General features: G+C 37.4%; 1 protein-coding gene across 2 annotated transcripts in view; it reads left to right on the top strand.

The window, feature by feature from the left end:
- creb5b (cAMP responsive element binding protein 5b) overlaps positions 1-13,547 on the top strand; it is an 80,352-nt gene that overhangs the window by 46,112 nt on the left and 20,693 nt on the right. For both annotated transcript variants that reach the window (XM_055211771.2, XM_055211772.2), the window contains exon 7: positions 74-184. In XM_055211771.2, the coding sequence (XP_055067746.1) occupies positions 74-184 (111 nt within the window). The remainder of the gene's footprint in view (positions 1-73; positions 185-13,547) is intronic.

Genomic DNA, 13,547 nt, shown 5'->3' on the forward strand with positions numbered 1-13,547 from the left:
TTATTTGCCAGATTATAGTTGTTTCTTGCTCTTCATGCGTTTTTTTTTTTTTCATTTACTTTTGCGGCTTTAGATGGAGAGGCAAATGTCTATGGGCTCCAACATGATGGGCATGCAGGGCCCCACTCACAGCAGCTCATGCCCCTCGCCCCACATCCCCCCCATGCACTCTGAGGCGAAACTGGTGAGTCAATCTGTGGGGCTTTGGAGTCACGCACACACACACGTACACACAAACACACACATGTTACTCATACTTGCATATTTCTCTGCTTGGCTGCACTATATGATTTGATTTGAGTTTTTATCTTCTGTTGTTGTTATGAAACTACTCACCCGTATAAGATAAACACAAAAATACTTTTCCTCTCTTTCTATTGTGGAAAAACATGTGTACAGTGTATGGACACACATACAGTGTTTCTCTCTTATACTGCTGTGTATGTTACACGGTCCGATCTATATCTTGATGTCCCTCACAAACACTTGTACTGCTTGTTAGCACTAGCTCAAGATGCAGTGATCTCATGAAAAACAAAGCAGACAGTCAAAGCTCACAGAGAGAGAGAGAGAGAGAGAGAGCCAGAGAGAAGCGCTGCAGTGTTTTTTATTAAGAGATGTTTTAATTGCTTTAATTGTTATTGCCCTCTGCTCCCAATCTCTTTATAGTACATTAATATATGGCACGTCAATACCTTTTATCCTACAATATCCTACACTGTAAAAAATGTGGGGTCGGTTCTACCCATGGTTGGCTAATTTTAGATTCATTTAACGGGTGTATTTGTCCACGTCAGTGGTCTTCAATATGGTGCCAGGTTGCCTGCACGGCGTCTGTGAGTTGCCCGCCAAACACGTTCTATTAATAGTCTCAATTTTTATATAAGCTTGGCTTCTTTTATGTTTGTTAATAATAATGATAAAACATATCAACAAGTAAAATAAAATAAAATCAACAAGTGCAAGTTTTAAGTAGGCTACACTATAAAATTAGGGCTGTCAAAAGATTAATCACGATTAATCGCATATAAAAAAAGTGTTTTTGCATAATATATGTGTGTGCACTATGTGTAATTTGTATATAAATACATACATGTATACATTTAAAAAAAAGATTATGTATGTAAATATTTTTTCAATCTATATATAAGATAAAATATATACAAATCTAAATATATATATATATTATTTTGTATGCGATTAATCGTGATTAATCTTTTGACAGCCTTAATAAAAATATTAAAATATTAGCCCCCCAGATTGTTTTATCCATAGTGGTTTTATCCAAGATCCCCTGGTCTACGTTTTACCCAAACATTGGGCCGAACGTTTTTTACAGTGTAGGATATATAGCAAAAAATTATTTTTCCTAAAATACAAGTAAATGGGAACAGTGGGAACTTTAGCTAAAAAGTTACAATAAACCTTTGACGTGCCGTATATTATATACAGGTTTAGTTGCAACATGCGGATGAGTAAGTGACTAAATGCTTCGGGTGAACTAGTTTAGGGCAGTTACATCCATCTGCCTGGATTTGGATAGTTTCCATTTAACCATGTGGCTGCTTAAGCGTTTTATTTCAACTTCATAGTAAAGAGTGGATCAGGAAGACAGATACAGTAATTAGATTATAATCCACTAATTCTACCACATAATAATCTGCAATTTGTGGATTCGGAAATCGGACTCAGGAGGGAGTTAATTATTTCACCCTGAGAGAAAGAGGGAAGCGGGGAGATTTCAAAGAAAGGAAGAGAACGAGATGAACAGAGAAAACAATACGAAATCAAAGACAGAAAGAGAAAAAGAACGAAAGAAAGAGAGAGATAGAGAGAGAGAGAGTCTGTGTCAAAGCATGAGTGATGATTGTGATGGTGGGAAGAGCGTTCGAAGAGCACTTAACTCTCTCTCCTTCTCTCCGACCCGCTGGAGATTGATCGCCCTGTGTATTTTTTAATCCTTTCGCCCGTCCCCATGGTAACGGGCAGGGGGAGCATAATATTACTTTAATGTGCAGTCTTATCTGTCCCTTGGCTGGACTCCAGGCACATCCCCCCTCTCCCGTCTCTCTCGGCCCTGATTGTAATTGAATTATAAATTCCGTTTTTTTGGCTCCGACACATGAAACCGCTCGTATTAGGCTTTCAAAGAGTCACTAAAACACTCGTATAGAAAGAATTTAACATGGGTCACCCTGCTTTTGGATCACGGCTAATTCAATTACGCGTAAGAATGCAAGTACGCAACAAAACACTTTTTTTGCCGTTCTCGGCGTGTACTGTAAAGCTGCCAACATCTTAAGTCTTCCTTCACCCGAGATCTTGACCTCAAGGTTTCTCTTTTGTCAGGATTACTGTACCGTGGCATCCACGCCCATCCAGGTCAGATCATTTTGACGGTTGTTATCAGGTGACCTGTTTTTGGGTGAACATAGCCATGTGTCCCCCATATGGCCTAGCCCAACCTAACACAACCCCAGTGTGGAGATCCAGCCCTAATCTCATTATATAGATATGTTGACTTACTCCAAATGGGAAGTTTCACCCCCACTGTAACCCCATACCCAACCCTCACGAGAGAGAGAGGGAAAGAGAGAAAAAGAGAGAGAGAGGAAAGTGTGTATGTGAGAACAAGAGTATGCTGTGAGATATAAGAGATAGTATGTTGGATCAGTGTACATCTGGGTGTGCTCTTTGGCCAATGAAGCCAAATTGATTTTGTGGTGGGCCGGGGGGTCTCTGGTGAAAGAAAAAAAATCTGCTAAAAGTGCTTTTGTTCCCACGGGACGTCTGTCAGTGCATCACACACACACATAGTGCAGCTTTGCAGAGTGCCTCGCTGTCTTTATACTCTGTGGTTAAGGTGTCATTTATCTCGAGCCAGATGTGGATGAGAACTCTCTTGTGTTTGTGGCTGTTTTGCTCTCGGGCCGAGAAGCAGAATATTTATTATTAATGAAGTCACTGATTATACGTTTCAGATATCCAGTTGTTCGATGCGTTGGGCAGATGTAGCAGCTCAGGGGTGGGAGTGAGGTTTGTGTCAATAAGGACGTTACTCTCGCTCGCTTCCATCTAATCTGAAATATTTTCATAGACAGGCATAGTATTTATCTCACGTAACCGAGCGATTGTTCATGTGGTCGTTTGGGAAAGCCGTTTTTTCCACGGCTCACTCGATCTGCTCTTAAGAGATGAAAGTTTTTGTGTCTGTGGAAAAGGAAGTCCAAACACGCTGTTATCAGGGAGAGGAAAAGGCCTGTGGATGTGCCAGCTGAACCCTGTCAAACATAATGCGGATCCACTTTCTCTTCCTGTTTTGGGATGTTTCATAAAAAAGTCCCTGAGTTTTGGGTGGTCACATGATTAAAGTATATATAAGCTTTGTAAAAATACATTTAAAACATTGACATAATATATTTGAGCTGTAAATAAATATAGACGTATAGTAATATGTGAAATACTGGAAATGCAATTATACATAGAATAAGGGGAGAACCGGGGCGAAAATAACAAAGCAATATTCTCAGAGCCCTGATAACATTTGCATCTCAAACTATGACAGCATCTTTAGCACACAACCCCTGACAGACATGACAAATACTGCGTCATTTACTCACCGTTTTCCGCGTGTAAATCCAGAAAGGTGTTTTCAACCATGAGACGTAAACTCTTAAAGCGGTCATTTTTTGCTTATAACCCATTTTATGTGTTAAAGTACTGATCAATCTACAGGTTATTTAGTGCTCTAACACAGTGGTTTTCAAACTGGGGGGCCGCGAGATGGTGCCAGGGGGGCCCCAGTTTTATGACATTTTTTGAAATACATTAATTTATCATGAATTCTGTGTAATTAAACCTAAAAAGATAAGGCTACTAGCCAAAAGCACTACTTTTTTGTATAATTTAATGGTTTTTTTTATTAAAATGTTGAGTTTTAGAACAGTTTTTTGTCACTTATTTTCTTTGGGGGGCCGCGATGGAATGCACCGTACACAAGGGGGGCCGCACGCTGAAAAAGTTTGGGAACCACTGCTCTAACACATCCTGAAGTTTCACTTCTCTGAGTTTTCAAAATGAAAGTAAATCGTGTTTAAATGTGAGGAGATCCTGTCAGGACGAAAGTAACACTTGTTACTTTTGTCCAGCTGTTGTTGTATATGTTAAAAATTTATATTATATTTAATTTCATTTTCATAGTGTTGAAACTGTTGAAAATTTTTTTTATTCACAACAATTTAAGTTTCTACACTGTAAAAAATACTTAACTGCCTTAAAAATTTTTGTTAAATCAACTCAGATTTACAAGTCATGTCAACAGAGATGAGTTGTCACAACTTATAAAATATAGTTGAGAAAAGTCAACTTAATTTTATAAGTTATAACAACTCACCTGTAGTTATTACAACTCATCTCTAGTCAAGATAAATAATAGTAAGTTGAAATGACTTGTAAATCCGAGTTGATTCAACAAAAATTTTTAATGCAGCAAAGTATTTTTTACAGTGTACTGTTGGTTGCTTTTGAAACATTTGATAAAACTGAAATTTAAAATTAAAATGTAATTTCATTATTTTTTACAAAGATAAATTACAAAATGTTTGCAGTTAAATATCAACATGGTCATATTCATGTATATTTAAAAGAAACACGTGTAACACAAAAATCTTGTTTTGTTGTGTTACTTACGTCCCTGCAGGTGGGGTCGATAGTGACAATTCACTACTTATGTTCAAAGTGAAATTGTACTGAAGTCGTTTTACATTTTTACAAAATTCCACCTGGTATTGATAGACCACACTTGTGAGTTATTGACCACAGCAAAAATATATCGCTGTCTATAACATTATCTTTTAAAATTAAGTTTTTCTGAAAAATGGTACTTTCGCCCCTGCTCTCCCCTACTGTATGTGGGCATTAATGGGCATGGATAGGTCCTATAATTCCATTGATGACAAGTTTTAATGCTACAGCATACAGGGATATACAATGGTCTTTAATTTTGTGGCAACAGTTTGGAGATGACCCTTTTTTCTTCCAGTATGTTAGTATAACACTAATGAAATGATTCTCTGAGTCTGGTACAGAGGAAAAAAATACTAACATGGTGACCCATAATTTATTAAAATAATTTATTCATTTAGTGGGTGTAACCTAATTTGTTTAAATAATATAAAGAAGTGTTTAACATTAATTAAAACTTTTTGGCATGTGCCCCTAGTGCCCACCCCCAAAGAACATTTATGACATAAAACTAACACAAACTTTACATTTGAATTAAACAAAACATAATACATTATTCAATGTAGTGCTGTTGGTTAGTAGCCTTATTTTTAGGTTTAATTAAACAGAATTTATTTTTAAGAAATGTATGTATTTTATAAAATGTCTTATACCACGGGTCTGTTGAATGCTGTATTCTGAAATGTTCCATGGGTGTTGATTATTTTTCTGTAAACTGCTAACCTGTCAAATGTCTTAAAATAGGCACCAAAGCAATGTTTGTGGTAACTGTGGAATAATTGACTCCGGTCCTTTGTAATATTAGAAAAGAATGCACACCCACGATGTAACAACACTCCGCTTCGTGCCGCATTACCATCTTGGATGTGCATTATTTTCTTATAATTCAACGGCCCGTCGTCAATTATTCCTTATTTAAAACTAGGCCCCCCTGCACTCTTTTGCGCACCCCCCCAAGTTTGGGAACCACTGCCTTGAAAGTGCACACAATATTTGCATTGGTTTATTGACTTTGTTTACATCTATTAAGCATTTGTCTCACAAATTTCTCATTTTCTAGCAGTTTTTTTGCATTACAAGAGGTGACATTCACAGATATTACATTACTCTTATTTTGTAAAAAAAAAAAGTTTTTTTTACTTAAGTTCACCCAAAAGTAAAAAAATATTTTATTATTTACTTACACTCATGCCATTTTAAACTTGTATGAATTTCTTTCTTCTGCAAAACACAAAATAAAATATTGGTAACCAAACAACAATTGCCCCCATTGAGTTCCATTTTTCGGTTGCAAAACCACTAAGTCCTATCTTGAAATATCTTCTTTTGTGTTTCACTGAAGAAAGAGTCATATACCGGTTTTGATGACATACACTCCGAGTCATATACACACTTTGATGACATAATTGTGTTAAATAGTACTAAAAGCTCATTATCATAAGGGAACCATTTTTAGCGCTACATAGCACCTCTGTAGAACCATAAGTGGTGCTAAAGCATGATTATAGGTTCTACACAATATGGCACAATGTGGTTCTACACATGAACATAAAAATCCATGATTTCCTATGTTGAAATGTTCCTTTGACAAATCGTCCAAGTGACAGTTTAAAATAAACTGTGGTTCTTTGTTTTATCAGGTGTAATTATCTGCTGTTTACTTTGTTACCAAGATGATAAATGTGTCACTAAGCCTCGCGTTAGGTAGTACGTTTTTTACGAGGTAAACAATGGTATACGTTCCTGCTCTGTTTCTCCGCCGGCCCTCGCGCTGGCACACGCTGTGCAGATGACATAATCCTTGGCATGGTATAAATGTACTCTTTTTTTTCTTACTTGAGCAGTGAAAAAAGAAACCTTTCTTAAAGAAACATTTCACAGAGTGATACAGCTATCAAAGTGATGTAAAGTTTTTATGCGAGCGCTGGAATTCGGAGTTGTGTAATCCAACCTGCATTCATTCGCAGGGCACATCTAATGTTAAAAATTTATGCAGACAGTTCAGTGAAAACTTACTTTATTATCACATTTATATTATAAAGAATGTCTTTTTTAAAACGTGGACCTGTGAATTTCCAAATAGATGAGAATCACTCTATGAATAAACTTAAGAGATAATTTTACTGTAAAAACTCGAATTTAGAAGTCATCTTAACTTATTATTATTTAAATTGACTGTTTTAAACTATATTTTATAAGTTGCAACTCATTTTTTGTCAAGATAAATAAAAATAAGTGGAAATTACTTTTAAGGTGGAAAATTTAAGGTGGCAAATAATTTTTTACAGTGTACTGTATGTAACTTTTTTGTAATTTTGTGTGTCATTTTTGACTGTACTGAGCCTGTATAATCTGTTTCAGTCAGGGCATAGTTTCTCTTTAACTGTAAGGTGATAGTCACATGGTCCTGCACTGTAAAAAAATGCAGCATGAAGTTGAAACAGCTTGCTTTTGCAAGTCAATTCAATTAGTCAAATCATAAGTTGACATAACTTACAAAAACATGTTGAACTTGTTCATCTCAGTAAAATAAAAATATATGTTGATTTGACATCATTTTTTACAGTGTGTGCAGAAGAGACACCATGTTGCCGTTGTGTGTGTGTGTGTGTGTGTGTGTGTGTGTGTGTGTGTGTGTGTGTCTCTGTCTGCAGCAAAAGAATCTGAATCCATGTTTTGTAAGCAACATCTGTATGAATGGAGGCATTGTCGGATGATGATGTCATGAAGGAACGATGAGCTAACACACAGCTGAAACAAGCAACATTGCGTAGCCGTGCTTGAACACACACAGTTAACATAGAAAGAAAAATGTTTGAGAAAATGTCATGATGCTGTGTTACGCTGTGTTTAGTCTATATTTATAGTAAGTGTAGTGCTCATCAAAATGATTGCCATAATATAAAGGTCATAAAGCAATTGTGTACTTGTTACAGGTGGAAATTGGCAGTGCGTGCAAAAAATATCTAAACAAATTTAATATTTATTAAAGGGGTGGTTCGATGGTATTTCATGCATTCTGACTTATTAGAGTATTTCTGTGCCGAATGCACTTCGCCAGGGTTCGTACAAGTTTCGGAAAGTTTTTTTCGATTACGGGTCCAGCCGACGTTTCAGAGGTTTCTATACGTGTCACTTCTTTTTATGGGCACTTTCCCCCGGAAAACCCCGCCCACCCGTCAATCAGCGGGAGACGCTAGAACTCACAAACATCACATCACGCGACAGCTTTGTTTAATTTCAAAACACAACAATGGCATGAAAGAAGTAGTGTGTTTTTGGGTGTAAGGAGAAGAAAGCCAGCCTTATGGAAACAATGGATATAGTTTATTATTGGAGGTAGCAGCGGAGTTTTGCATGTGTGTTTAATGCACTGGATTTCATTGAAAAGTCCCAACCGGGTCATGAGTTGCATGCGGTAAGTAATGCTGCGTTTAGACCAGCCGTGGTAGAGGCGTAAAGCGCGAGTGGTTTCAATTTTAAGTCAACGTGAAGACGCGTTGACGTGCGTCTGGAGGTCTCACGGTGCGAATGAGACTTTTGGCGCGGCGCGAAAGACACGATTCCGCCTCATTCCTGCATCTAGTTCGCACGAATGGCGCGAACTGAATGCCTGCCGCGGTACGCGCAAATGGTGCTTTTTGTGCATAGTCTGATTATTTGACAGTGCGTTAACAGTTAATTTTAGAAATAAAATAGAATAAATAGAAATAAAAAACATAGTTTTGTAGGAGGAGGCTTCATAGACTTAGTAAATTCAGTTGTTTAGAAGTTTGTATCTAGGGCATTTGTAGGGCATTCTTTGCAGTTTATCTCAAGGCTTTTTCAACATTCATACGATATCGGATTTATACCGTATCGACCGAAATGTAGAAGTATACCGTCGATAACAATTTTGGCCATATCGTCCAGCCCTACGTTTGACGTGAATTTGCAGCTGACGCCCGAGTTGAAAAATTTGAACTGCCGCGTCAACCAATCAGGAGCCTGCTTGCTGCTGTGGCGCCCGGAGTCACTCATTCAACCTGAAGGAACGCTTGATATTGTCCATAGGCAGTCACCCGGAGCTATACGACACAAGTTCTTATTTCTATAGAGACAGGAATAAAAAGGACCTAGTTTGGAAGAGTGTCAGTGAGGACATTGGGCAACCTGGTAATAAAATAAAATAATAATTAGCCTACTTTATGCAACCCCCTGCAAAATAGTGAGTACACTTCTGGTTTCATTGTGTGTCCAGTTGGTCCTAGAAAAAAAGGGATTATCTTGTTTAACTAATAGGTTTACTATTCACAATTGTTTTTCACTAAGTGGATGGGGGGATGGAGAACATACAGCATGCTATTGTCTCCTAAAGGCAGCGTGTTGTTATAGCGGCAATAATGGGCAGCCGGCCTTCTGGGCACGGTTCAGAGGCTGCCAAAGGGTCCAGACGCTAATGGTGGCTGACTGGGTAAACCTGTCAAGGTTTCAAGAATCTGCTCAGTTTGTACCCAATAAAGTCCAGAGTTCCCCCAGCTGCTTCGATACAGTATATTAGTGATGCTATTCGGTGAGAATTAGAGATAGCAGAACATATTGTGTGAGGATGATGGTAAATGTATGCATCCTGTAGCTATTTGTGTTTTCTTAACAATGTATACTTTTCTTCACACTTAGCTGCTAAGAGTACTGTAAGTTCCCCATAAAGGGTCCAAAATACTTCTGTTTCTCGAAATACAGCACAGGGCTGAAGACATTAACTTGTCCGTCTATTTCTCTTTGAAGTGAACGACTTGGCTCGCAGATATATGCCACGAGCGCAATCAGCTTTGTTTTTACAACTGTTTGACCTTGAAATCGTTCAAATGGTGTTTGTGTGTAAAATGCACCCTTGTAAGTAATCCAGGTCGAGTTTGAAAGCCCGTGCCTCTTTAATTTCATGCCGTGCTGTATTTACATGGGAAAGTAGTGATGGATGTTTGTGTGGACAGTCGCACTCGCTGTGATTAGCTTGTATGCGGAGCTGATTGTGTCTGCTTTTGGTAGGTGATCCTGATTGGGCTCTCCATCTACAGTACTACCCAGCCTGTTATTCAGGAGTGCATTTATATGATGTGAATATCTTGCTTAGCCTTAGGGTTGTGTAAGGGAGAGTTCAGTTTCAGTAGTCGCTGTATGATGTGGTTTCACCATTTCAAGAGCAAGTGACTTTACAGACAACATGAAATCTGAGGTTATCTCATTGACTTTCTTAAAAAAAAAATGGTCTGTGCATTGACATTTTTGTAATGGGCCTTGTTTGTTTGGCATAAATGTAATGTCTTTATTTTAGTTGATGTTTGTACCTCTTTAAAGGATTTCATTTACATCAAGTATTTAGCAGATGCTTTTATCCAAAGCGAGCGAGGAAAACAATATAGAGATTCGCCTTACACCTTGTCCTAACCAGACGTGTTGCAATATGATTCCAGCAATAGGAGATTTGTTTGTCCATACTAAATGCGAAAATGGGCATGACGTGATTCAATCAATCACAAAACACACAGCCAATGAAAACTATTTGTGCGCCCTCTCGCGCCACATCTAAAGAGCTCATACACCTACAGAGACACATCCCTCCGCTTTTTATGGCTTTTCTTTGAGATTTTTTATATATTTCTGCTTTTAAATGTCTTATCAGTCCTCGTCCATGTTTGATGATTAATATTTATTATGCACAAAACTTTAATCGAATGAGATCTTTGTGTAGGTCAGCCACAACACACTGTAAAAAATCCAACTTTTAAATGTTCATTCAACAAAGAACATTAAGTAACTTGAACAAAGATTTCTTTGTTGAAGGGCATCAATTGATTATTTTGTGTTCACTGAATGAAAAGAGCATAATCATTCAGCTAACAAATATTATTTTGTTGACTGGACTTAGATGTATAAGTTTTTGTCCAATTCGTTCACCCAACTTGCCAAACTGAGTAATCTGAACAATTAAAAAAAAACAATGGTCGGAATGGTTCCCAGCATGCATTGCGACATGTTCAGTTCTTTGGTTTATATTCACTAAAAAAGATGACTGTTTTAATGTTTGCTGGCTTTATTTATGTTGTTATGTTGTTAATGTTAGTTATATGTTGTATTTAGAGTAATTTTTAAAGAATTATGTTTGTTCATTGTTACCATGATTGAGAAGTGTGTGTTCAGTGTAGAGGGTAGCACAATGAGTTAGCGCGCATCATTGTTGCCTCACAGCAAAAAGGTCTCTGGTTTAAGTCAGACAAAGACTTTGTTTATGAGACCTTTCTGTGTACAGTCCAAAACATGTAGATTAGTTAAATTTGGATATACTAAATTTCTCTTTACCCAACTTAGTCACTAATTGAGTAAACATAGAAATTTGTTTCAACTCTTTTGGTGTAAGTTGACATTACTCAGTAAATTGAGTTAGGTGAACTACATAATCCAAGAGTTGAGAACACTCAAAAAAGCTGTGCAGCAAGTTGCCTTGAAAATTTAAGTTAAGTCAACTTTTTATTTTTTACAGTGCATCACAGAACAAAAAAACATTTCTATGACAAAATCCACTGTTGCTCAATGCAAAAAAAACTGTGATTAACATGAAAAAGATACATTCTTTGCGTGTCGCAGCCAGTGTTGGGTGTAACTAGTTACTAAGTAATTAGTTACTGTAATTTAATTACTTTTCCCTTGGAAAAGTAAAGTAAGGGATTACTCTTATTTTCCTTGTAATTACAGTTACTTCTGATGTAACTAAATACTATAATACAATAGTGGATTTAACATGGTTTTAGTTTACAATTCTCATTATAAACTGGTTGATTATTAGCATTAATATTAATGAGATGTTGGCTGTTTATTAATACTTAATAGCAGATATTAATGCCTGATTCTGCAAAACCTTATTCTACATCCTTAACCCTCCCCATTTCTACCAATACTTAAAATTAACAACTTCTTTGTTATTAATAAGCAGTAGTTGGAGTATATTGATGCAAAAGTAGTTAAAAGTTAGTTAATAGAGAGAATTGGACCCTAAAGTGGGACCAGAATAATTGATGTACTTTTATATATAATTTTTTCGAGCCATTTCAAGCCTATTCTTGTATCATGTACTAAAAGGATTTAGAAAGTAATTAGTAAGTAATTAAATACTTTTTTGGAGTGAGTAACTTGTAAAGTAATCTAATTACATGATTGAAGATGTAACTAGTAATTAATTACTTTTTTTGAGTAACTTACCCAACACTGGTCGCAGCATCGAGTCGCGTTGTGCGTATGGGATTTAGTATTAGGCCCTGTTTTACATTACAAGCGACACACAGCGACACAATCCCATTCGTTTTAATGGAGAGCTGGCGATTTCCAGTGACACGAGTGACCGTTGCTGACCAGATGGACGTGTCTAGCATCGCAACAAAGCTGATTAGAATAGGTGTCATTAATGTTTTGGTTTTACTACATGTGCCAGCTAATAGTTGTATCATTGCCTTCATTTACATTCATGCATTTGGCAGAGACACTTTTATCCAAAGTGCCTTACAGTGCATTCAAGCTATACATTTTAAACGGTGCGTTTGCTCCCTGGGCATCAAACCCACAACCTTTGTGCTGTTAACACATTGCTGAGCTACAGAAACAGATGAACATAAGATTCCTGCTCTGTGACAAAAGGCACTGTATAGGCAGATTAAATTGTTTCCAAATGATTAACCTGGCAAAGCTGACACAGACCCACAGTTGTGCCAGCACAGCAAATAGTGCATTTTGACTGCATTGCTCCCACCCACCAGATTGCCTCTCCCCGCTCAAAAGCCCTCCCATAAGAAATCAGTTAAGTGGTCCCTAGCTCACAGCCGCTGGCAGGGTCTCATTTAAGAGGGCAAGAGGGGAGTGGGGGTAGGGGCTCTTAAAAGTGAGCTAATGGGGGGGTGCGGTAAAGGGAACGGGCATGCGCAGCGGGGGCAAGACCCTTATTGAGTCTGGCATCAACGTTCGGGGGAAATGGGAGAAATAGATGGGCGTCTCGTACCTTGGAGCCCACGGAGAGCAGGAACCAGTGCCAGGAAAATTACAGCTCAGATTTATGCAATGAGAAAAAGTGAACATAAAGCACAGTGCAGACCCAGAGGGTTGAAGGACTCGTGAGTTAGAGGCTGAGACGTTGAATCTATGGGACCCTGGTGCGGGATACTTTATACCTCTGATTTTACCGTTGCTCTCTGGTGGGTATAAAAGAGTATAAAACAGACGTGACTAGTACAGATGGTATAAAGGATAAAACTAACTTTGTGGGGTAGTGTATATTGCACTTAAGGATGTCAGTCTAGTGTAGTGTGATACTTTTGTTTGAATAAAAAGCTGCATGTTGATCTGATCCGTATGTAACGGAATTTCTCCACAATTAATTATTTAAATTTACAGCAAATATTGATACAATACTCTTAAAATAAAGGTGCTTGACAATGCCATAGAAGAACCATATTTATCTCAATGGCTCTATTAAGGACCTTTAACATCCAAAAAACCTTGTAGTAAAAAAAATTTTTTTAGATGATAAAAAGTCAGGAAATAAATGATTCTTATAAGAAATCTTAGACTGAATGATTCATTGAGGAATCAATAATGTTTTTTCAATGACATTGTGAAGACATTGTGTAATTCATTTGGTCAATTTTGTAGCAATTTTTAATCTTTTGACACATTAAACTATCCTCAATTTCTTCAAACGAACAAAACGGCTCCAACTAAGTTAATAGATTTGGTTTAAACAGTGGGGGGTTGAAGTGTCAACTGTACATATGTTTTCA

This window comes from Misgurnus anguillicaudatus, chromosome 10, assembly GCF_027580225.2.
Source record: "Misgurnus anguillicaudatus chromosome 10, ASM2758022v2, whole genome shotgun sequence".
In the NCBI taxonomy this organism is placed as follows: Eukaryota; Metazoa; Chordata; class Actinopteri; order Cypriniformes; family Cobitidae; genus Misgurnus; species Misgurnus anguillicaudatus.